This window comes from Thermobia domestica, chromosome 11 (assembly GCF_964235325.1).
Source record: "Thermobia domestica chromosome 11, izTheDome1.hap1.1, whole genome shotgun sequence".
Lineage (NCBI taxonomy): Eukaryota > Metazoa > Arthropoda > Insecta > Zygentoma > Lepismatidae > Thermobia > Thermobia domestica.
In genome coordinates, this window is record NC_137464.1 from 259,836,522 (window position 1) to 259,863,858 (window position 27,337).

The window sequence follows — 27,337 nt, forward strand, 5'->3', positions numbered from 1 at the left end:
GTCTCGATATCAACCCTGAAGACCCCCAAACATCAACCCCCCTTAGATGTTGTGTTATTGAGTTCAGAGTATCATCATTGAACACAGCGACCCCGAAAACTATGTATTTGACACTAGTATCGTTCATTTTACATTATTTTTACGTGTCTCGATATCAACCCTGAAGACCCCCAAACATCAACCCCTTAGATGATGTGTTATTGAGTTCAGAGTATCATCATTGAACACAGCGACCCCAAAAACTATGTATTTGACACTAGTATCGTTCATTTTACATTATTTTTACGTGTCTCGATATCAATCCTGAAGACCCCCAAACATCAACCCCCCTTAGATGTTGTGCTATTGAGTTCAGAGTATCATCATTGAACACAGCGACCCCGAAAACTATGTATTTGACACTAGTATCGTTCATTTTACATTATTTTTACGTGTCTCGATATCAGCCCTGAAGACCCCCAAACATCAACCCCTTAGATGATGTGTTATTGAGTTCAGAGTATCATCATTGAACACAGTGACCCCGAAAACTATGTATTTGACACTAGTATCGTTCATTTTAAATTATTTTTATGTGTCTCGATATCAACCCTGAAGACTCCCCCAAACATCAACCCCCCTTAGATGTTGTGTTATTAAGTTCAGAGTATCATCATTGAACACAGCGACCCCCCGAAAACTATGTATTTGACACTAGTATCGTTCATTTTACATTATTTTTATGTGTCTCGATATCAACCCTGAAGACCCCCCAAACATCAACCCCACTTAGATGATGTGTTATTGAGTTCAGAGTATTATTATTATTCCTAATCGTCATAAGAGTGGGACGTAAAATTCAGATTTCATTTCATAGTTTCTCTCGTTAGATCTTAGTTCGGGGCGGGGGGTTTGGGGTGACGGTGGTTCACTGGTAGAGCGTTCACCTCTGGTGTATGGGGTCACAGGTTCAATATCCTGTTCCCATCAAGTGAACTTTGTGGTGGACAAACACCGTATACATGAAAGGTTGTAGGTTCAAAATCCTGTTCCAATCAGAATGAACTTGTGGTGGACAAACACCGTGTACGTGAATTTAATCCAACTCTTTCCTTTCCAACATTTCATTCATTTCTCATCACCACCGTCCCGGCGGGAGCTCATGTGATTCGGATTCCACGTTGATCAGTAGGTCCACGTCTCATATAGCCTCGCTGCTAAAAGGGACGCTAAACTAAAATCAACTCAACTCAACAACTCATCATCACCGTCTGCATTAGCATAGCCGACATAACTGTAAGACGTAAAACTTAAAGATTTCCCATTAGCCTATTCATCATAAGAGTGGGACGTAAAACTCAGATTTCATTTCATTGTTTCTCTCGTTAGATCTTAGCTCGGGGGGGTTGGTGGTGACGGTGATTCGCTGGTAGAGCGTTCACCTCTGGTGTATGGGGTCCCAGGTTCAATATCCTGTCCCCCATCAAGTGAACTTTGTGGTGCACAAACACCGTATACATGAAAGGTCGTAGGTTCAAAATCCTATTCCAATCAGAATGAACTTTGTGGTGGACAAACACCATGTACGTGAATTTAATCCAACTATCTCCTTTCCAACATTTCATTCATTTCTCATCACCATCGTCCCGCCGGGAGCTCATGTGGTTCGGATTCCACGTTAATCAGTAGGTCCACGTCTCATATAGCCTCGCTGCTAAAAGGGACGCTAAACTAAAATCAACTCAACAATTCATCACCACCGTCTCCATTAGTATAGCCGACATAACTGTGCGACGTAAAACTTAAAGATTTCCAACCGTGGAACGTAAAACTCAAAGATTTCCCATTAACCTTGCTGGCATAATCGTAGGACGTAAAACTCAAAGATTTCATTTCAATGTTCAAAGATTTCATTTACAGACAGACAGACCTTTTTGGCTTTATTGTGGGACGTAAAACTCTTCATTGTTCAAAGATTTCATTTACAGACAGAAAGACAGACAGGTATGCATCATATTATCAAAATTAAAACACCAAGTCTACAGACACTTCTTGCGTCAGCTGATATGTAAATGCAATGCGAGCCAGAAAACATTCAAGAATTCCATCTTTGAATCATCAAAACTGTGACGCTGAATCCAAAAATATGGTTACATTGCTCTTTATTGAAGGAATTGAGAAGGCTATTTTGGATTAATATGCATTATAAAAGACATGTTCTCTCTCTTGACTTGCTACAAGCTAGCAACAGAAACAGGAAATACGTAAAACTTTCTGAAAATGACTAATGTTGCTTTTGCTGCGCAATTTTGTAGGAAGTTTACTTGTCGAAGATTACTCATAAGTCATCCTACAGGATACATAATCATGATTTTGGCAACGTGACACCGCATTAATATGTTGAAATTGGTTATACTGATATGAATCTGTAGATAAGTCTAGAGATCACGCTATTGAATTCTTCCGGCTGTGACAGTACACGTATGTACATGTGTGTCACGCCACGTATTTTGGGTGCGGCAGTCTCTAAGAGCCAATCAAAATGCAAAAGAGCAATAAGTTTCCATATTTGTGGAGATGATAAAACGGATGTACTGACGGATGTGAGGCTTGGGTGTGACCCTCGAGAATAATATAAAAGAACCTCAAGGTCTCAAACGGTTGATCACTTGTTCCGGTGCAAGGGTGTAGAGGTTCGAGACGTCGGTTGTGGCCAAACAGAATCATCGTCAAAGTTTCTAAGAGTTACAAGAATACTACCATAAGGTATGTATAATCTCTTGTTGCATCATAAAATTCAAGTTTAGAGATGTCATGCGGTACTTCAAAATGAATTGTGTACCTACCATAAAACTTTCAAGATTAAGAACTGTTGTCACATACTTGTATTTCATCTTCCGTATCTTCTAACTTAAATATTTCAATCTTTAGCCTGTCAATCAATATATATATAAGTTAGGTATCAATCTATCAAATGAACTATCAGATATTCCATTACTTTTGTTAAATCACTAAATCAAATGTTGTTATATATTACCATTTTAGTTATATAATAAACTTACTTTTTATAAATAATGTTGTCATTCCCCTAGATTAAAACCACCTTTTCCCATGAAAATAATGGTGTAATTCAATTATAATTCTTTGTAACATCCGCTACAGAATCAGCGTGAGCAGATCTCTATATTATGGTGGAATAAAACGAGCTAAATAATTAAAAAGAGTCTGCACATCGTCACAAATGGGGGCTCGTCCAAAGCTTTTCTTCTTTTTTTTCATTTTTCGGGACGAAAAATTTTGTGGTGCTGCTATGACATCTTTCCTTTTCTATTTTGTGTCTTATGTTTAGGTTTTGATATTATGTTCATAGTGCATGTTAATTTAAGTGAATTATGTAAATTGTCGCATTACTGCAATTGTGTTATTTTGGATTCTAATGGAAATTAATGATCTGATTATATTGCTCATAGTGAAATACCCCCCCATTATTTTTTTGATTTGAGTAAAAAAAAATAGTGAAAACAGTAATTCGAAATGTCTTCCCATTGGTTCCCCTTTTTCAAACCTAAGAAATCCCCACCAAAATTTCATGCTTGGTATATTGCCAAATCGGGTGAAGCAAATTGCAAATTTTGTAGGAAATCTCTTGCTCAGAACGCCGCTCTTACGCAGGCTTTGCGCTCCGAAGTATGTCCCCTGGCAAGAGAAGCAACAGATTTGCCCGTGCAGCAAGCCAGTTTCCCAGTAGCCAGTTCGCCTACTTTACTTGAACTGCGGATAAACCATCCACAGCAGTATAGTTTACCGGATCCTGTGGATAGGCAACCGATAACACAAACGCAGCGTTATAAAGAAAATTTAGCTAAATTTGAAGAAACTTGTAATAAAATGTCATCCTTGACTCCTTTGGACAGTACACAATATAAACCAGTGGTCGCGAAACGCACAATTTTCCTTAAGCCAGAACAACTTACTGACCCTTCTAATGACGGTGCAGATAGTTCATCCGAAGAGTCTCCTGGCATTATGACGAGTGATTTTGAGTTTGACCCTAAATTAGCGTCAACACCTTTAAAGAAAGAAGAACAGCAGCAAGTAGCTGCTTCAGAAGCGGTCAAAGATGAAGTTTATTTTCCATTTGACATACCACCTCATGTGGGCGAACCCTTGAAAAGTAAACTCCCAGAAAGTTCACCACCTGAATCAAGTAAATATGATTCAGAAGACGAAATTAAACAATTGGCAAAGAAGGAGCTCTACCAGGAAGAGACTGCACGTGACGTACTAACACCGAGTCCTTTCTCATATGACTCAGGCGAAGAACTTAAAGAGTTTACAAATGAGGAACCTTGTATTGAAAATCTAAGTTTTCTTAAATATCCGCAAATTGCTTCTCACCCTCCTCAAGTGACATATTCCCCCACTGCCGATAACGCACTTGCACTTTTGTTATACAATAATATTAGGCAAGAAATTTTAGATAATCACGAAGTGAAGACTCCCTCAGAGGATTCATTACCCTTGGACGAGAATAAGGCAATAAATGTTAATTTACTCCCTCCGAAAGGACCCCAAATAGAAAATAGACAAGATCCTGATGAATCAAGTGCACGGGAAGAAGCAGAAGATCGAGTAGCCAGTGTCCCGGTATGGAAATTGCCGAAATTTAAAGGAAGTCCTAAAGAATCTATTACTAGATTCCTTGATGAATAGCAGACCATAGTCGAGAAATATGATCATAATTTGGCAAACTAATTGAAGAAATATGTGTCTACTTCTCCCGAAGGTTGGCCTCTATTTGTTAGAACTGCTTGTTACGCTTATAATACTGCGAGACACGAACACCATCCTTATTCTCCTTTTGAATTGGTGTTTGATAGAAAGGCTGTATTAGGTATCGAAGTCGAGACACCATGTCGAATCCTGTATGGGAAACTCGTGAAAAAGAATCTTAGTCGTATAAGAAAACTACCTCAAAAGACCTTAATTAGTCAGCAGTAAAAACAAAAGCAAAAAAAAAAAGATAAGTGTAGGAAAGCCCATACGTAAAAGGAAAATGATTTAGTCTTCATTAAAAATTTGGCAACTAAGCCGGGGTTATTTCTTAAATGTAAACGAGGAAGATCAGCCAAAGAAAGTTAATGTTGAACGAATGAAATTATATTATCTAAGTTCTCTAGTTCCAAACCTGATCGATTTTGTTAGATCATCCCACACTGCATAGTCAAATTAAAAATGTTAGTTTAATAAGTTATCGCGATAGGCGTAGGAACTTCTAACGTGAAATTCAATGTTGATGCAGGCTTTCTGAAAGAAATGTTATGTTAATACATAAATAAATCAATCAATCAATAAATAAGTAAATAGGTACCTAACCAATTAAGTAAATACATCTATGTGTATAGGAAGGAATAAATAGAGAAAAGAGTAGTTTAGAGAAGTACAAAATGGTTTTAAATCCATATATGGTCGGAAACCCTGCTACAAAAAAAAAGAGAGAGAGAGAGAAAAAGAGAATAATAAGAAAAAATATATACAACTAAGGAAACTTGATTCCTTGCGTATGTATTATATTCCTGGTGTTGACAGACAGACAGACAGACAAACAAAAGAAAAACACCAAGAGAAAGAAAAAAAGAGAAGTGGTTAGAAAAACAAAAGTTATTTTTATTTGCTAAAGGTAAAACTTCCGTTAGAAGGATTGAAAATCGCATTGATGAGAATATAATTTTAAAAAAGGATATTTTAATACAAGGAGAGAATAATAATTAAAAACAGGATACGCCTTTGTACTTTGTAGGTCCAGATAGGCTTTTGCCCACGCAACCTCATCTGAGCTTAGTAAACCATTGCCTTACTGGCAAGACGGAATGAACGTTTTCGAATTAAGTATGCAGTTCTAAGAGCATGTAACAAACTAGAATTAATTATGAGTACACATTACATATTAAAAATGGTTTGAACCCCCGTGCTTTGGAAATTATCTTTACTCGTGAGCCAGGTCGTGTGTAAATGAAGTTAAGAGACTACTTAAATTGTATGAATCTGCTAAGGTTCAAGCACGTTTACGTGCCCTCTCTGATGCTCCGTTGGAGCTCCATAATGTGGAATGTAGTCAACCAAAGTTAAAATCAATCGACAGAATGTATTGATAAATCGTGGAGAACAATGATACTATAATAATAAGGGTCGTGGTAAAAGAGGTTATTATAATAATAGAGGTTAGCCGCATAATAGAGGGACGACATTCTAAAAGACGCCTTAATAGGGAGAGACAGAACAATAATGTAGGTAGAACTTAAAATGTAGAAATTCCTAATAATGCCCAAATCTCAAGTGCGTATTGGTACCCCCTCCCCTCACTTTCAAGAATTCGACAAATTTGAATTTTGTAAATAAAATTCACGCAGGACATATCTTTAGAAGGAATTCGATCCACCAGATAACCTCCATAATCTGAAAAACAAGGCACACGAAAACAAAACAACACAAAACATATATTCATTTAGAATATATGAAGAAGCATGAATAAGTTCATAAGTTAGGTTAAGTTGCCTTCGATTACGAGATATTACTCCCCGCCACCAATCTATAACAGAATCTGGAATGTATGATTCGAGAGTACTATTCAAAACACATCCGTGCACAAAAGCTAGTGCAATGCGAATGTTTAATTCAATTATGATTAATTCAAGTGGCAACAGTATAGTCTTCACTATGTATATAGTAGGCTTGCTGTAAATAAATGTATGTATATGTCAATATACATTTACTATACGTAAATCATTGTAATCATTTAGCCTGTGCACCTGCTGTGCAGACTCAACTCGACAATGTGTTATTTGTAGACACCCGTTGTTAGAGTATAGAACTATATATTGGAATTAATATGTTAATGTTATCTGTTACAACGGTAAATATTAATTGCTTGTAAATTAGAAATTCCTTATTATACCATATGTCTCTATCTCAACTATGCGAGATTAGCTAAGTTGTTCTCTCTCTTTTCTATTTTATGCGACAGGAAATAAGATTTTTTTTGCGTACTTATTCGCTTTAAGTGTTCTTATGTTCTTCAAAAGTAAATGAAGTCAGTACAAATTCAATAAAGGAATAGAATATTATGTATATAATATTATTGCATGGCATTGTATATACCCTTATTAGTTTTCGTTAGCTTAGTATAAGTTGTTCCTTAGTTATATTAGGAACTCTCATTTTTATGATATGTGCAAATATAGGTTATAAATTTCATATACACTGATTACCTATCTTATTCGAGTAGTAGCCTACTACCTTTATAAGCAGATGCAATTCATTATTAGTATTCTATTAGTAATCAATTCCATAATTCTATTAGTATTATTTTAATCTAGAACATTATATAATGAAGCAGTGAAAACGTAGTTGTCATTTGAAAACAAAAACAAAGACAAGAAAAGAACACGAACGACAACAATCTTAATTTTGTATAATCATGTTTTGCTTCCTTTTACAGATAAAAGTCTCTATTAATTGCCATTGGTCGTAAGTAATTACGTCTTGTTTTGTTTGTATTATTGCAATGCAACATTATAGTATATTCTATATAAAGTATTGTAGTTACATACATTATTGTATTACAAATATTGCAGATGGATGACGATCCACAATTCACCGTTTGCCTAAGCACTATAGGTAGCCCCGAAATACCTGTGTACCCCCCTCTTTATTTTTTTGATTGGCATGAATGTAGGTATAGTACTCTGTTACGAAGCTAGGACGACTTCTTTCCCCTTTACTTTTTTCCGGTCTATTTCCGGCCTGATCCTGCAACGTTCTGTACCCTTTTTAAAGGTCTCCCTCTCCAATCAAGTATATGTTTTGTTATGTATTTCATATTTATTAAATAAAATATTGTTATATACTTCATATTTATTAAATCAAATATTGTTTCTTTTCTCAACGATCTTACTTCATAACAGTATTATCTGCTATTATGTAATAATGTTCTCTTGCATAGTTTCTGCATTCCGGAAGTAAGTTATCTACTTCCTTACTCAACTGTTATCAGCACACACTCTTAGTTCTACTATTGGAATTAGGTCAAGTTGAATAGCAGCAACCTTACCTATAAGTTTTCATGCAATACTAATAATGCTAATACTACTACTAATAATAATAACAGTGATAAAATACATATGATTTGTACTGTCATCTAAGTTAAATAGTAATACTAATGAGTATATATAAGCTATTCACTTTTCGATTCCCCGTCTAAATTACCATCGATCCCCACTTACTTAAATTCGTTACATTCAATTGAAGAATGTACATGTTACATAACAATTGCCCTCATTACTCTTCCTATAACAATTATTGTATAAAACAAGTATTACTTCCTATAACAAATATTATTTGAATACCTTCTTCTAATACTACTACTTCTATTGTGACTACTTGTATAGCTTCCTGTGTGTATTTCTTGTGCGCCCAATATTGGATACGCTCCCTCCTTATATTAGTGAGACTTTCTAATCGTTGTAACTACCATTTACTATTGCAAGGAATTTTATTTTTCTTTACTCTAAATACTTTTTTTTTAAATTTTGTTTCCTTACTATAAGTTCATTTTTTTTACTACTTAATATATCTATATAATTTATATCAACATTGCGTTAGGAAATTCTGCTTATACTATGGTGTATCATATCAGTCTTTTAGTTAAATGGAGAAGTTATTTAGTTATTTAAATCTTTTAATTGAAAATGATATATTATAAACTAATCGTGTTTCATTCTATTTTCATGGATCTAATTGACTTCTGAGTACGAGTTCTGTTTCTTGAAAAATGGAAGAATGCCTAAGAAGAGTAACATTTGTAATTTGTAAAATTGGAAATAATTTGGAAATCCTTACTGTACTTCGGACATCAGACTACAACTTCAGGAAGTAATTGTCTTTAATGGTGTATAGTGGTGTATTTTAGTGGCGTATTTAATTCAAAACGCGGCATTACATTCAAGTGTTAGAGTATTATACTATGTCAGAATATAGTTTCTACTTACCACTGGACACTTTTCCCATGGTAATCCATAGGTAGGATGCTGAAGTAAATCACGCCGACGCGATTATAATATTTCCAAAATGATTTAAATCCCTAACTACCCGTAGTATTAAACGCACTTTTATATTTTAGTAAGAATTGTTGTACTTGCATTCAATATGCATTTCTTACTTAAACAGCACTCACACAAACACCTACATTACGATCACTTCGCGACTCTCAAGAATAAGAGTAACTACGATGTGCATGTCAATCCGCGAATTACCAACGTTTGACTACGTGGTCACAAGCTTTGCATAATACAAAATATCCGGCATCTACCCATCCGCTATTGTAAATAATTAATAGACCAAAAAGAATTGAGACACCTATTACTTTCCTTATATGATGTATGGCGTCATCCTTAGAACATTAACTCGAATAAGGAGTATCCAACCCGACACTTTATTTGTGAATTATGAACACTCAATAACACTCACAATTAAGCCCCTGATTCTTGTGGGTTCCAACAGTAAAAACAAAAAGGAATATAGCATTACTTCTTATTCAGTTGGAAATTTTAAACGTTTTCCTAGCTGAATTGGCACACGCTTCCTCTCTATGCAAATTGTAGACAGTAAACAGGAAATGCCTGCGGTTTTACCTAATCTAAGATTGCGAATGATCGCCTGTGGCAATATACTTTAATGCCAGCGAGAAGTTAATAAAATGTGAATGATTAAAATTCTCTAATTGGCTAAATTCGGTATACCTAATAAAACTCGCCCATGACCAGGCGGAAGTAAAAACCACTAAGTGTGAAGGTCTCAAATCTAACTAAGTATTGGTTCGATTCTCCGAAGTTCCCGAAAAACAACAAAGGATCCTTTTCCTTCCTCGCTCCTTTTGAATACACCTGTAAACTTTTAAAACGCACAAAAGAGGAGAAGGGAAAGAGAGGATTATTTATTATTTTGGAGGATTACTAAAACGAAACAGGGTTCCAATAAATTTTAAATTCATGACATGTAGACTCAAGGCAATTTCTACGAGTCAACTCAATATTGAACTATTATTCGTTGTTTGTCACGCTTAAAATAATATAACCTATAGTAAATTAAAATTCAAGATCACAATATCAACAGTTTGACGGTAGTTCTTCCTTGAATCTACATGAACTTAATTATTGGAAATTCATTATAATAAATTAACAAATCAATGGTAGTCAATAATAGTAATTCAACCCTTGTTGATATCTCGAATCCTTATGTAACCAAATCTCTACGAGCTATGTAACTGTAGAGATCTCTATTTAAACCCCATTAATAGTTGACGTTACTAATTACTCATTACCAATTACTTGGGGTGACTAAATTGTAATCATTCATTTATCCTTGTAAACAACGAAACACGGCTGTCTTGCTATGTAATTACCCCAAATTATGTATTGGCATATCTTCTTTTCCATTCATCTTAGGTGCCAATCTCTTAATCAATGGTTTATGGTCTCTTATTTCATTCAATCACTTCATAAGCACAATATTGAAATTAAAATATGTGTATAATGTAATGAAATAATGCAAACTATTGTGCTCCTGAGTATATTACATTGTTACTAATTATAACAATACTATTTCTTACTTACTTGTGTAGTGTTAAATTTCTAATGGGACCCTATTTCGTTGAGTATGAGATGGTACACATCTCACTAGATTGTAGTATTTAACGTACGTAACCGTATATTAATACTTACTTTCATTAAAGTTCAAAATTTGCCATTAGTGAATCTACTGTACTAAAGAAACTGAACTGAATCTAAGATAGTGTGCTGAACATTACAAAATCACCGTTAGCATGATAAACCGAACGGTTCCCTGTTATTGTCCAGTAGTCTAATTCACTCTCTGTCATTACTTTATTCTCTGTCCTTTTTGCATATATTACAATTCCAAATGTGGATGTTTGTCGTTAAGGTTTTTATGCAAGATTTTTTTTTAATAATGAATCTTTAGAACTGAGAACTGTTAGTTGTTAATGAACATTATGTAGGTTGTTGTTCTGTTGCATTCTTGCAATCGTAGCATTTATGATAATTGAGAAAATTGACTTTTTCTCTTAATGTAGCATGTTCAATATGTCATTGACCTTTCAACTTTAGTGTAATATTTCATTCAAGTGACTTCTTGCAAATTTTAGCACATTGAAATGTTGTTCATCTTTAACTTTGTTATAGTACATTAGTTATATGATGTGTCAAACTAAAATATTCTTGTTAGTAGAAGTTACTCATTCATAATCACCTGTATCTCCATTTAGCTGAGTTACGTGAAGGAACAGAGACACCATTTTGTTATAAACGTTCTCTGTATTATTGTTAAGAAAAGATGAAATGCGACTATGCTGACAACAGACTCATAAGTATACATAACCTATGCTTTCTTCACTTTGCGAAAACTTTTTTTTCAATATAATTTTTTTTTACGAGGGCCACTCGGAAAGTAAATTACCCATGTTCCAGCTTTAACCTCGCTTCTTGATGATTTTCGAGGTCGAAAATTATGAAGCAGTGAGAATGTGACGCTGAATCCAAAAATATGGTTACATTGCTCTTTATTGAAGGAATTGAGAAGGCTATTTTGGATTAATATGCATTATAAAAGACATGTTCTCTCTCTTGACTTGCTACAAGCTAGCAACAGAAACAGGAAATACGTAGAACTTTCTGAAAATGACTAATGTTGCTTTTGCTGCGCAATTTTGTAGGAAGTTTATTTGTCGAAGATTACTCATAAGTCATCCTACAGGATACATAATCATGATTTTGGCAACGTGACACCGCATTAATATGTTGAAATTGGTTATACAGATATGAATCTGTAGATAAGTCTAGAGATCACGCTATTGAATTCTTCCGGCTGTGACAGTACACGTATGTACATGTGTGTCACGCCACGTATTTTGGGTGCGGCAGTCTCTAAGAGCCAATCAAAATGCAAAAGAGCAATAAGTTTCCATATTTGTGGAGATGATAAAACGGATGTACTGACGGATGTGAGGCTTGGGTGTGACCCTCGAGAATAATATAAAAGAACCTCAAGGTCTCAAACGGTTGATCACTTGTTCCGGTGCAAGGGTGTAGAGGTTCGAGACGTCGGTTGTGGCCAGACAGAATCATCGTCAAAGTTTCTAAGAGTTACAAGAATACTACCATAAGGTATGTATAATCTCTTGTTGCATCATAAAATTCAAGTTTAGAGATGTCATGCGGTACTTCAAAATGAATTGTGTACCTACCATAAAACTTTCAAGATTAAGAACTGTTGTCACATACTTGTATTTCATCTTCCGTATCTTCTAACTTAAATATTTCAATCTTTAGCCTGTCAATCAATATATATATAAGTTAGGTATCAATCTATCAAATGAACTATCAGATATTCCATTACTTTTGTTAAATCACTAAATCAAATGTTGTTATATATTACCATTTTAGTTATATAATAAACTTACTTTTTATAAATAATGTTGTCATTCCCCTAGATTAAAACCACCTTTTCCCATGAAAATAATGGTGTAATTCAATTATAATTCTTTGTAACATCCGCTACAGAATCAGCGTGAGCAGATCTCTATATTATGGTGGAATAAAACGAGCTAAATAATTAAAAAGAGTCTGCACATCGTCACAAAACATTTGACAATGTTATCTTATCTGTTGCTCTTGAAACTAAACCATTTTAAGATGGAGTTCAATGTGCTAGCAAACAGAGAAAGAAAGAGACTAGCAAAACAGACATTCACATATATGTCTTCAACTGATATCTAATTGCAATGTGCGTCAGAAAACATTCAAGAATTTCATCTTATCTTTTTCTCAAAAATCAACGTGCAGCGAACAGAAGTATCATACAAACTCGCTTTCTCTATCGAACACGGAAACGCGAAGTAAATACATTGTCTGAAGTACATTTATAGTTAAATGAAAACCTAACATATTGTTTTATTCTTTCAGGAATCATCATAGACCGTAATATTTTTAATAATATATTTTTTTACTTACCTATTTTAATAAAATCGTCTGATGATAACACTTATTCTCAGCTTTAGGCATCCAACGGATCAACCACGTACAAAGACACGCACACACTCACTATTACAAATATGAAGTGAAAGTTTTTACGCGGAAGAGGATCGACACACACTTTAGTCTTCTAACTCTGAATCACAAATGTTCTCTGTACACACACACACACACACACACACACACACACGTGTTTGCCTTAGAGAAACATGCTTCAACAAGTTCGATCATGCCGACCATAATCGAAAACATATCTCGTTACGATTTCAATACATAAGATAATATCTTTCACATCAAGACTTGAGAAAGTCATGTTTCATTTTGTTTACACAGGTATCTACCGTTATTAGAATATGCTCAATCATTGGAATCCATTCGCAGGAGGTCTGGGGGAGGAGTGTATAGGTATGTGTTTCGTTATGGGACTCATATATGGTTTCTTGTCTCACGTCTTTAAAAAAAAATTGTGAAATACAATATTTACCTTAGCAACTAAGTCAATTTCGTGAGAAGCTTTGATCATTTGAATATCACGTCTTCTACAGACACTTTGTGGGAATAGGGCCAAGGGGTTAAATCGCTTATGCTCTTTGGCTTTCCAGGAGGAGCAGGGGTGTCGGGGGTTCAAATAACTAAACAATATAAGATGAGGAGACGAAAGAAGGCATGTTTTATCTTGTTTTTTACATCTGGTAGGCGTCCAAGAGTATACTTCCTTATTCTAGCATAGCAACATACTGGTTTAGGCCAGTTTAGGGCCAAAATTAGGCCAAAATTTTCCCACGCTTATGAACCCCCTCTATTCTACTGACATGTGTCGTAAAATCAATATGTCGATAGGATTATGCGAAATTCGTAACTGTTTTTCTGCATTTATTTACTTTTTTCTTTATTTTTCATTAAGTTTAATGATAATTTGCGATAACTTCAATTCTTCTCTCGGCTTAAATCATGTAAATGTCATTTCTGGATACCTTCATCTGTTTTATCTATTTTGAAAATCCAAAAAATATTGATACTTAACCAAGTTACAATAGTTTAAATCAAAATATTTTGTTTTTTTTATTTCAGTTCGCGTTCACTAAATCCGATCCGGCCAAACGTCCCTTTTCAATTGACTGCCTGCAGGCCCGTAGCCAGCCCAAAAATTTAGGGGGGCCCTGTAGAAGTTAGGGGGGGCGACCCAATCATATTATACTTCATCACCATATTATAGTTCATTTGTAAGCCTACCGTGAAATTTTATGGGGGCCTGCCAAAATTTAGGGGGGGCGGCCTCCTCTTGCCCCCCGTGGATACGGGCCTGACTGCCTGCTCTGCAGATATAACACAGAGACAGCTTTTTTTAAACGAAACTTGATAATTCTACTATACGACCGAAGACGTAAAAATTCTCAAATCTACTTAAAAAATGACCAGCTTTTCGGCATTTCAGCCACTGAACCTGGAGAACGCATTCGGGCAAGTTCCTACTGTTTTATAACCCTCATAAATAATACTAGGAACATAATTATCAAAATCATTATTAAGTTCAAAAACAAAACAAAAGGCTATCCGAATTTTGTCAGTTAAGCTAATATATAGTTTTGCGCTGTGTACAATAAATACAATATGATTTGTTTGAAACATCACTTACAAACTAATGCTCATTGGGGGTAAGCAAGCTCTTAATTTTCTTCACTATCGTATAAATTATAGAAACTTTAGACAATATCACTTTCCTTTGGTTGAAATTTACAAACGTAAATTGTGAGAACTTTGCAGTATTACCAGATTACTTTGAGTAGTTTTGATTTTTTTTTAGAATTCTGTTCATATCTTGTTTAATATTATTTTGAATTGTTGTATTTGGATAAAATAAACAATTGTAAGTTGTAAAAAAGTCTGGACAACTATCAATTTCTTTGAAACAAAGTAAAATTATGGTAAAGTGTTATTCGTTTAAATTTTCTTTAAGCATAGTTGTATGGAAAGTAGTTCAACCCCCTCCCCCCTTAAAATACACATTTCAATAAAATTGTAATGGAAAAAACTGTAATGTTATCCCCAACCCCTCATCCGACACTAATATTGGCGATTTTCCATTTTTTTTTTACATGTAACTCCATCCCCATGCAGGGACTGCGGTGGCTCAGTGGTAGAGCGTACACCTGTGGTGCGTGGGGTCCCTGGTTCGATCCCAGCTCGCGCCAAGTGAGCTTTATGGTGGACAAACACCGCGTGCGTGGGTTTTCTCGGGTTCTCCCGTTTCCTCCCACTTTCTTCATTTCATTCATTTCTCATCATCACTCTCTCCCTTAGCCTCGGTGCATAATCGTGGGACGTTAAACTAAATATTTCATTTTATGTTTTTCCATCTCCGTGGCGATGGGGATAAATTAAGACTTCTGAAATATCCCTTTTCATATCAGTGACTCCGAAAACTATGAATTGGACACTAATATCGCTTTTTTAAAATTATTTTTTACGTTTTTATCCCCTGCGTACTATCCGTTCTCATTTCGCATGCCGAAAATGTGACAATAACGTGAGTTAGGCTAGGCTCCACTCTTGTACCAAAAATTATCAAAATCGGTACAGCTGTCTATGAGAATTTGTCCCACCGTCAAACATCATTACATTCATGTACAGAGGTTAATTCATTCATAGAGCCGAAGTTAATGTAGAACTGTACCGCACATGCGCAGCCCATCGCCGTGAGATTGCCACGATGGAAGCAGCATTATTTCTTAGTTACGCAGTACAGCAATATGGTCGAGCTTAGTCTGATGCCGCAGAAATTGCACAGATTCTGAGAAACAGTTCATTATGGCCCTTTCAGACGCTAAATTGACGGCGTCGCGCATCGTAGAAATGTGTCTAGTGGCTAATTTTCGTGTAAGTCGTGCCACTGTGAATCGTATTGTATGGAGATATGCGGTACAGAGTCTTGGGCTCACCATACATCGACGTGAGCAGCTAGAACCGTTTCACGAGAGGATTCTTGATTATGACCGATTTCTCGTACAGAGGCAAATCCCGTTTCGCAAAGGTTGGACGAAACGTCAAAATCAATGTTGCGTACTACCAGACTCATGTTCTGACTGAAATGTACCACCATAAAGCTCCAGCATTGTACGGATAAGACGTGAACCAGGTTAAACTGTACCAAGACAAGCCATCTAGCCATACGGCGAAAACATTACTGGAATTCTGTCACCGTATAGAACAGGAAACTAGAATTTCAGTAACTGCCTTCTCTGATATCCCTGTCAAGAGTGTAGATGCCAGGTCAATGGACTATTGTGCTGTTGGACTCGTCAAGGGCGCCTGTCCCATCGTCAAGTCCGCACCGTCACCGCCTTGTGAAAAATCATGTAAAGAGGAGTTCGATGCAATACCCTTAATCCAGTTGCAACTCAGTCTCCTGCAATGGAAACTCCGATGTCGTGCAATAGTCAGTAGAGGTAGCCTGCAGATCAGACACAACCGGTACCGGTGGTAGAAAGACGGTATTTCCTAGGTAAGTAGCACATTCAAATTCGGCTCAATATAAATGAATCAACCTCTGTATATATATATGTATAACGTGGTAACAAAAAAGTTTCTATACTAGGTGCTCGTGGGACGAGGATGGCGAGGTACCTATGATAGATTCAAACCCCATTAAAATCATAGCAGGAGGTATGAGTGTAGTTAAAAAAAAAAAAAAAAAATCACACTTTCAAAAATAAAACACGTAAAAATGAAAGATAGTGAAGGAACTAATTTACAAGTTGTATCACAGAGCAAGTGCCCTCTGTTCCTGGAGTACCTGTCCCTCAACTCAGCGGGCTATTATACAAACATAGACGGCAATATAACGCAATAGATTGTGGGATATATATTGTCCTTTTCGTAACTGTTTTAGCTACTAGTCGCGAAATACCTTTCTCACTAAAGCCAGATGTATCAGTATTGTCTCCAAATAATGACACAAATTTGCAGTGGTTCGATACAACTGTTAGCGTGATTCTTTTATATTTCTTAATGAATGTATATAATATTTATTAACTTGAAAAATATACGCTATCTTTATGTTATTGTAAAGCGTTATTATTATTTGGCACTAAGTAAAAAAAAACTTTTCAAGCACAAATGATGATGTCCTAGAAAAAATAATTTTCCTACTCGTCAATGTGACCCATGGATGTTTGTATTTTGTGCAGGCAAGTTTGTGTCATCTGCTTACACATAACCTTTTTAAGGTCACTGTAACGTATAGGCTTCTTTCTATAGATTTTCGAAAATTTTTCAATAATTTGACCTTTTGACCTTGAGAGTGACCCTAGATGGCTGATTCGGTTATTGAATCTCGGTATTAACCTTACATACCTATATACGAAATTTGAGTTCCCTACCTGTTATAGGTAAAATGTTATCTTGTTTACAGAGAAACGTATTTTACCCCATTTGCGAATTTGTATAGCTCGTACTGCGCCATACTAGTTCTATAACACGCCAACACATAGCAGGACAAGGTTGCATTCACAGACACAGGGAGTACCGCTCTTCAGAAGTCAGTGTGCCAAGAAACATCGTACTGTGTGCATCGGTAGCTCAGAGGGTTATCACTTTTGCGATTCTAACATGAATAACAAATTTGAACAAGTGTGAACGTGAAATTTTGTGTGAAATTGGGCAAATTTACCATAGAAACGTTGCACAAACTGCAGCAAGTTTACGGCGATGTTACCCTGAGTCGTGCGAGGTGATTTTGGTGGACGCGCACTTGAAGAGCGAAAGAACATCACACTGGAAGATGACAAGAGATCAGTAAAACCTTCGATTAGCTCAATCAACATTGGAAAACGCTGAAACATCTGGAGCGCTTCTCCTGTTAGGTTCATTGCTTATAATTTCCAGCTGCAGATGGAGCATACAGGTTAGCGCATAGTCTGAATAGGGATGGGAAAACTTTTTTTTATACAGTGGACTCTTTTTAATTCGAAGTCCAAGGGGACACGAAAAAACTTCGAATTATCCAAAATTCGAATTATCCAACAACATTCACTTTCACTTATATAACAACGAACGAACCAAGGTACTGTGCATCTAAAACATATTTATATGGTGAAGATTTTACCTTTAAAGCAGCTTATTATTTGCGTGATCGAATACCGCAAACTAACAAACGACTTTGACTCCACATAATCAAACTACGTGTACAATGGACAGTGGTGTATTTACGATTTTGTTTCGGGAGGGGCTTTGCTAACTTTCGGGGGGGGGGCTTTGCCTGAAAATGTGAAAATTCAGCAAGATATTTCATATACTTTACTATAGTAAGTAAGATTTCGGGGGGGCTTACGTTGAATAGCCCAAACAGTTAAACACCAGTAACAATTTGAATATTCTATTCTCCTTTTAAGAAGTCGTAAACCTCATTTGCTTAAATTTGATTGTTTTTGTACGGTCAATAAATCTTGAATTTCATGTACTGCGTGGAATACGATATCAATAACATTTGGTTGACTTTATCAATAATTCATCTTAAATTTTCAATCAATTCTGAAACAAGATGAGATTGGCACACTTCTCCCCAATTCACCTTCATTTATTACATAATATTTTCTATTTATCTTTTGTGTTATTCTTCTCTATGGCTGCATCTGGATAACTGGAAACACATTAAAACTGTATTTCTCTGTTTACATGTCCAACATTAAAAAATTTCAACTGTATTTACTTCGATTTATCCAAAACATAGGTTCAAAAGTTCGATTTATCCACGAAATTTTTAATATTGTTTTCAATACAGTTTTCAAGGGGAATGGACTTCTGTTCGAATTATCCAATATTTCGAATTAACCAAGTTCGAATTAACGAGACTCCACTGTATATATATAAAAACCGAGAAACCGGTTTTGGTACCCACCACCAGTGTGAACTGTATGTACTCATCGTAAATTGAAAGCAAATTTTCGCACTGACACCGAAAACGTTAACTGTTTAGAAACAGGCGAGTTCTTTCTCTTTCTCAAAGTCTTTAGTTAAGAAATCCCTTATACATGGTCTTACAAACATTTGTCACACTATTTTGCGAATAGATTTCTCACATCAAAATAAGAAAAAAAAAGTATATGGACCTGTGGTCAGAAGTTCATAGTTTCGTAAATATAGGGTGCTGAAAACGTGAAAAAATATTAACTTTAAAGGTTCATAGGTCCACTACCATAGAACGTGGGTCAAGACATCACTGAGGAATTAGTATGTGAACTATGTAAATATTCATTTTCTAGAACCTTCGGTACTTGCACAATCATTTTTAGAGAGGTTGTTTGGGAGTATTTGGTCGCTCTACAGTTACCTTTCTTTAAAAGAAAAAAATTGTGTGCAAGTACTGGAGCATTCTTCAACATGGATATTTAAATAGTTCTGTCATGTGCCAATCTATCATTAAAAGGGTACGTTGTCACCATTCGTTCCTCGAGATCTTGTCACACTGCTACGCATCTGCAGCTACGTTGCAGTAGGGCAAGGCATCAGATTGAAGACACAGATAAGGAGATGTTACAGAAGTTGTAGACTTTATGTACAAGAAGAGAGATGTTGAAACAACTGACCGTAATCGATGTCATTCTTTTGCATTTGAATCCTTAAATAAAACCCAGATTTCAAGATCTTTAATTCATTTATTATCCTACTCATGCCCATTATATGAACTTTCCAGTTTACTGTTGCACACAATCAGATTGAATATTCATAACTTTAGTTCGAACGGTCAGTTGAACATGATTTGTTAAAGGAGTTTACAATTTCTAGCTCATCAAAGAGAATGAGCCCAAAGAACTTAGCTGAAGTTGATCATTTCACTAGATATGTCAACAACTAATAATACAAAATAACCTTAGTTCCAAGATATTTTAAAGAAATAATAATCTAAGCACAATTAATTATTATTTTCCAATGTTATGTGCACTAAATCAAAATAGACAACGGTAATTATACCGAAGCAAAATATTTTAGGAAATCTTATATTTGATGATAATTGAGTACACTTATTATACAAATCATAGTTAAAAAGAAGAACAAAATTGGCATTAAATTCATAGTCTATAGAGTCCAATTCTTATTATGTGGTGCAGATAGAGAAAATAACAGCACACTAGGAATATTATGAAAATTAATTATTTAACGTTGGAAAATTATAACACCATTTAACTGATCAGAAATAATCAAGCAAAATAAAATAAAATAAACAGAAAGAAACTGTAACGAAATCAGGTTCGTTACAGTTCACATACTAGTTCCTCAGTGATGTTTTGACCTGACTAAGATAGGTTGTTCCATAGTAGTGGAGCTATGAAATTTTAAAGTTGTTTCACGTTTTCAGCACCCTATATCTCCGAAACTATCCACTTTTGAGCACAGGTCCATATGAACTTTTTTTTCTTATTTTGATGTGACGAATCTGTTCTCAAAATAATTGTGACGCATTTTTGTAACACCCTGTGTATAGTGTATTCACATTCGCTTTCAATTACATGTTTCGTTAGCATTAATGATTAATAGATGATAAGAGAACATACAATAGCTCAGAACCATTTAATATTTCTAATAAATAAGTTGAAGTGTATTTTGTGTATCAGGTCCTTATTGACGAAACTCACACAGCAACAGGAGTGGTAGTGCAGAAGAAAGGGGATTTGCAAGACCAGGTGGCACTCGCACGGAACGAGGTGATTTTATGCGCTGGTGCCATTGGATCTCCAAAGCTTCTTATGCTGTCAGGCATTGGGCCGTACAAGCACTTGAGACACCTTAAGGTAAACGTTCTCTTCCACCGTAATATTATCAAACATATCTTTAGCAAAAGTACGTATGTCCTTGTTGTGTTTTATTTTTTACGCAATATTCTTATTTTGGATAATTAACCGTTTAGGATTTATGGCTACTTTTGTTACCATGGCGTAGTATTGTTTTTGACCGCTTATTTAGGTTCTATAACAGGTATTTAATCCCTTTTTTATTATTATTATTATTATTATTATTATTGGTCAAGTCAAGCATGGACCAAAGAATACCCCAGATGCGTTTTGGAACCGGATGGCCAACTTGGCGGCGCCGAGTGGGAGCGAGGGGCATAACTTTTTTATTTTTTCTTAAGGAAAATTTCAAAAATTTTTGACGCTCTTAGTTTTTAAGTTATCAGACTGAAATTTTGCATACGGATTGTGTACACCTTTGACTATTTTTAAGTTTTTTTTCTTTTTTCTTTTAGATCCCTACGTGAACCCGGCCCCGGGCCCGACAGGTGCATAATGACCCCAATATTCCGAAGGGGTCATTTTTTCAGAAAAAAAATCCGGTTTTTTTCAAATTTCCCGCTTCAGGTGTATGATAACAGACATGTGAGTGGTACCGTTGGAAAAGTCTAATTATACTGAAGAAATGACATTTGAAGCATGACTAGACCAAACAGTAATGACGCAGTAAATTTTTAATATATATATATATATATATATATATATATATATATATATATATATATATATATGGGTTACCTTCTAAACTAACTAACTCTATGGCCTATGGAACCCGGTTCAATGCCGCATTCACAAAAGCTCTCCACTGACTTCTATCCTTAACCAACTGGATCCAGTTTCTACTTTGTATGCTTATCTCTGCGAGATCCAGAGATATATAATATTGTCCTCCCATCTACGCCTAGGTCTTTCTAATGGTCGTTTTCCGATTGGTCTTCCATTCAAGACTTTGAAAGCGTTTCTATTTTCTTCCATCCTAGCTACATGATCTGCCCATCTAAGTCTCCTAGACTTGATGATCCTAACCATTTTTGGTAAACCATATAAATTATGTAGTTCCTCGTTATGAAGTTTTCACCATTCCCCATTCGGCCATTCCAGTTCCTCTTGGGTCCGAATATTCGTCTCAGGATCTTGTTCTCAAGTACTTCCAGTCTATGTTCTTCTTTCAGATTCCATGTATTTAGTTTTCTCTGCATTTACTTTAAACCCATGTCCCTGCAAGCGTTTAATAAGATCTCTGCATTTCTTTTTATTCTCCTGTCATCCCCTATTAAATTTACATAATCAGCATATGCCATAACCTGGTGAATACCGTTCAACTCTAGGCCCTGGTTGCTATCTTTGATTTTCCTTATAGCCTTTCCAGGACAAAGTTGAATCATAATGGCGACAACGCATCTCCTTGTTTCAGGCCATTTTCGACGTGAAAGCTCGTGGACAAAAATTTTTCTACCCGGACGTTACTTTGAAATTCATTTAAACATATCTTAATTAATCTCTTAATTTAGCTTTCTCGGTATTCCAAGTTCTGTAAGAACGTTACAATGTTTCTCTCCTAACCGAGTCGTAAGCCTTTCTAAAATTAATAAATAGTTGATGTACCCACTTCTTTTCGAGTATTTGGCGAATGGTAAATATTTGGTCGATAGTTAATCGATTTCGTCTAAATTCGCATTGATAATCTCCAATACTGATGGGTTACCTTCAAACTTTCAAAACTTTTAAGCCCTTAGTTTTCAAGATACAAGATTGAAATTTTGCTCGCGTATTGTACATAACTAGGCATTTTTCAAAAAAATAAAATAAAATAAAAAAAAATCTTTACGTGAACCCAGGCCAAGGCCAGATAGGCGCAAAAATTTTGAAAACAGTTTTTTCGAAAAAACTAGTTTTCCCCGATTTTCCCGTTTCTGATGTATAATACCATTGGTATCATTGGAAAGGTTGTTCTATTCTTTAAAAAAAAATGAAAAAAAAAACATGATCCTACGACAAATAGTAAGGAAGCAGTAGCTGTTTGACTGAGAGTCTAAGATTTACCTCAAAAAGTGGAAATCCTAAAAGGGTTAATAGTTAAGTTCTTGTATTAATTATCTCACACGGATGTATTTGGTCAATGAGTATTGATAAGAAACATATCTGTTGACAAGATGTGTCATGCTAGGGGAATGTTGTCATTTCAGATTTTGCCAGGGAAAGGGGAAGATTGTCCACCGACATAAAGAATTTCGCGTTTTTCTTAGTACATTATTATACCATTTATTAAAAAGCATTTTGTCGAAGTCAGGGTGAGTGTAAAATTGCCCCCTGCCCTCCGCAAATGACGCCCCTGAACGGTATACGGGGTGCTGTTTCAATGCCTTGTGTGACGTTAGCAACGTGTAATGTAGCCAACAAGCTTTTCTAGGGAGGCCGGGTTTTCTACATATTTAAACCAAACCAGAAGTCTTATTTAGAGTATGAAGCCATTAATTTACCATAGATATTACATCTATATATTAAAATGCTAGGTTTATGTGTTTGGCTTCAATCCTTTCGACAATAAAATCTCGAAAACCACAAGTGCTAGAAAGGTGCCGTTTTCACTAGTCGATTCCAAATTTTGTTTAGATTGTCCAGTTCTAATTGAATATTTAAAGAACATGACCGTTATTCCTTTATTACAAATTTTAGGGGTACAATGAAGGTGCTAAAATTTTAAAAATGTAGAGCATATACGAGTTATACATTCCAACACCACATAGTTCTACTGTATATAAGGGTTGTATATCTCTCAGCCGATTGTTTCATTGGCAAATGATAATGAAAAACGAAGGATAACCATTTCTCCAGTCTAAAATGAATCTTTATTGTTTGGAGTGTTTTACCCAATGATCACCATATATCACTGACATTATAATTAATTGTGTATGTAATGTATTTGCTTATTACATACTCCATGCAAGAAGAAAGAAATAACTGATCATACATAAATTAGAAACTCCAACCGGAAGTAGACTCAAATCTTGCAAACGGTGAGAGATATTGAAAAAATAATCGAAAAAAAAATCCCTTTTATGATACCCTTTGCCAATTTTTATCAAGACGTCTTTCAGTTGTGTCTGTAAAGGAACATGTACAGATGTGAGGAATGACAAGGAGGTTCATGCTCATATGTGAATAATGCGCTGTTTAGAGAGCGCAGGTTCAGCTAGTACATATATTAAAGTAGATGTATAGTTTCAGTTGTTTTAATTATTTCAATGTGTTGACATAGTTTTTTATTTTGATTCGTACTAGTTAAAATCACCCGTCGTTTTCTCGTTTTAATTTAGAACGTGGGTAAAAAGATCGGAAGAAGAGTTTCATTAAGGATTTTTTCACAACCATTTCATTGTCCAGGTATTTATTCTGTGCTGTTAGGTGATCCCATATAACCACGATGTAATGTTGGTTGGTATAATGGTTATATGGAGATATAATAAAAAGGATCCGGTAATGCAGCAAAAATAGTGTTAACGACGTTCCTATAGAGGAAGGAAATATTCAATTAAAAGAAAATAAATTGAGGCACAAGATAGGTTGTTTTGTTATGTTTGTCTTACAGTAGATATTTTGTTTATTTACTTATGTATTTTTAGATTCCCGTGGTCCAGAATCTACCAGTTGGCCAAAATCTTCAGGATCATATTACAACAGGATTAGATTTAGTCTTAGTGAACGCTTCGGCAGAAGTGACATTGGGTTCTTTGTTGTCCCCAGCCACCATGATAAAGTACTTCTGGAGCGGTGAAGGTAGGCGCATGTTCACAAACACTTCAAGTAATATACAAAATATGCATGTTATTAAATGTCATTCTAGGTTAAAATGCATATTTGAAAAAAAAAATTACGAACTTAAATAATAATAATAATAATATGCCTTGCGTTCCATGGTTCCAAAACATGGTCGCTTACTCTGAGGAAAGAACGCAGAGTGAACGTATTTAAGACGATTATTAGGGCCCAAGAGAAACGGGGATTAGGAATGGCAGAATCTTCATCACGAGGAACTTCTTATCGTTTACCAAACATGTTTAGGATCATCAAGTCTAAGAGGCTCAATTAGGCAGGTCATGTAGCCAGAATGAAAGAAAGTAGGAACACTTTGAAAGTTTTAACTGGAAATCCAATCGGAAAACGACCATTAGGATGACCTAGGCGCAGATGGAAGAATAATATTAAGATGGATCTCGCAGAAGTAGGAGTACAAAGTAGAAACTGGATCCAGTTGACTAGCAACAGAAGTCAATGGAGAGCTTTTGTGAACGCGGGATTGAACCTCCGGGTTTCATAGATGATAAAGTTGGTTAAATAATAATAATACAGGGTGTCTACTGACCTGGAAAACCTTGAAAACCTGGAATTAGCCTGGAATTTACTTTTGGACCTGGAAAACCTGGAAATAGCCTGGAATTGGACGAGGAACCTGGAAGTTTTAAAATTGTTTTTCAAATATTGTTTTTGGGATTGGTATGGAATAAGTATATTTTTGTAAAATAGAAGAAAGTTATATACTACAGCGTAAGTTAAAAGCCAATAATAACTTATTCAGTGGAGATGTAGTTGAGAAAGACAGACAGACTTGAGCAGAATGCAGGCGGTGAATGTGAATTGTGAATTTTTTGCAGTATCGTTCGACGAAAGCGTAAACACTATCTCACAGAAAAGTGAAATGGACTTAGTAGTTCGTTTCTAGCACAGTGACGGAAATAAAGTTTTAACACGTTATTTAACATTAGTATTCCTCGGACATGGTACTGCCCAGGATTTGTTAAGTACATTTATAAATACTTTCAGGGACAAGGGTCTCGATATTTGTAAGTTACTTTAGGTTTCTCTTGATGGCCCCAACGTTAACTTGAAATTTCTGAGTGATTTGAAGGTCTATCTGAGTGAAGAAAATGGTGAAAGTCCACAGCTTTTGGAGACAGGAACGTGCTCTTTACATATTGTTAATGGGGCTTTTAAGACTGCGCATACCAAAGCTGGTTGGAATGTGGCAGAGTTTTTGAGAGCGTTGTACTATTTATTCAAGGACTTCCCTTCAAGAAGAGCAGATTTCATGGCAACATCTGGAACAGCAGTTTTCCCTCTTAAGTTTTGTTCTATTAGGTGGGTGGAGAATTCTAGTTATCAACCGTGCCATAACTATGATTCGTGCTTTAAATTTTATGTTGATGCAGTGAAAACAAAACCTCCTGAAACATCAAACTTGTCTGAAAGTAAAAGCCCACATCTCTGATGTACTGTTGCTTGCTAGATTAGGGTTCCTTCAGTCCGTATCTGTAGAACTAGAAGAATTCCTCACTAAGTACCAGACAGACAGTCCATTACTACCGTTTCTATGGAATGACCTAAACACGTTGATTCGTAGTTTAAGCCGCTTCGTGAAAGATGATGTCTTAAAAGTAGCTAAAACTTACCAAAAACATCTATTGAGGTCAGGTTTTTTTTTTTTTTTTTTTTTTTTTTTTAATAAGGACATCTTAAAACCACTTAATCTAGTTGATGTTGGATTTTCTGCGGTTACATCGCTTAAAAGAGTGAAGAATGTTGATATATTGAACTTTAAGAAAGAATGCAGAAGGTTCTTGCAAGAACCTGTAAAAAACTTATGCTAAAGTGTCCTTTAAAATACAGTGTAACAAGAGCCGCAAATTGCTTGTCTCCAGAAACTATGACCAACGAAACCCGTCGTGAATCACGTATCACACTCGCCCTGGAGACATTTGTCGAGAAGGAGCATATAATACCTGTAAATGCTGATATGGTGAAACGGAAATATTTAAAATTTTGTTCAGACCAAGACACAGCACGAGAACTGTCAAATTTCAGTTACAAAAATGACAGATTAGACGTTTTTCTCCATGATCTGTTAAGTAAAGGTGTCTCCAATGCGTTTAAAACATTCATGTATAAGATGTGTACTTTTCCATAGCAACGCAGCAGTGGAAAGGAGTTTCTCCATTAACAAAGAGTGCATTGTTGGAAATCTCCAAGAGGAGTGCTTGATTGCCCAGAGAAGTGTGTTGGATGCTGTACGTGTTGCTGGTGACATACGTAATATGAATATCACAAAGGGTATGATCCAGTATGTGAGGAATGCATCAAGCAGAAGAAATGAATATCTGAAAGACCGCGGTGAAAAAGAAGACAGAGTAGCTCGAGAAAAGAAACATTAAGAAGAAAATAAGAGTTGGAATTAAAGAAGAAAAGAATACTAACTGACGCCGAAGCAGAAGTAGATGCGTTGGAAGAACAGACGAAAAAGTTAAAAGGGAAGTTGAACTCTAGAAGTTAAATGTAAAAAACTGCTCACTGTGAAAGCTGTTTTCTATATTTGTTCATATAATGTGTGTGGTTCCATATTTTTTTTCAGTTTTTTAAACTTTCATGTTACAATAAATTTTTAAATGTAACTGATGACCAGTCCCCATCCAA

The 27,337-nt window shown here is 35.5% G+C and overlaps 1 protein-coding gene across 5 annotated transcripts in view; it reads left to right on the forward strand.

The window, feature by feature from the left end:
* Nucleotides 1-27,337, forward strand: part of LOC145664984 (glucose dehydrogenase [FAD, quinone]-like) — a 146,268-nt gene that overhangs the window by 43,200 nt on the left and 75,731 nt on the right. For all 5 annotated transcript variants that reach the window (XM_081732159.1, XM_081732156.1, XM_081732158.1 and 2 more), the window contains exons 6-7: nucleotides 20,696-20,872; nucleotides 24,496-24,649. In XM_081732159.1, the coding sequence (XP_081588285.1) occupies nucleotides 20,696-20,872; nucleotides 24,496-24,649 (331 nt within the window). The remainder of the gene's footprint in view (nucleotides 1-20,695; nucleotides 20,873-24,495; nucleotides 24,650-27,337) is intronic.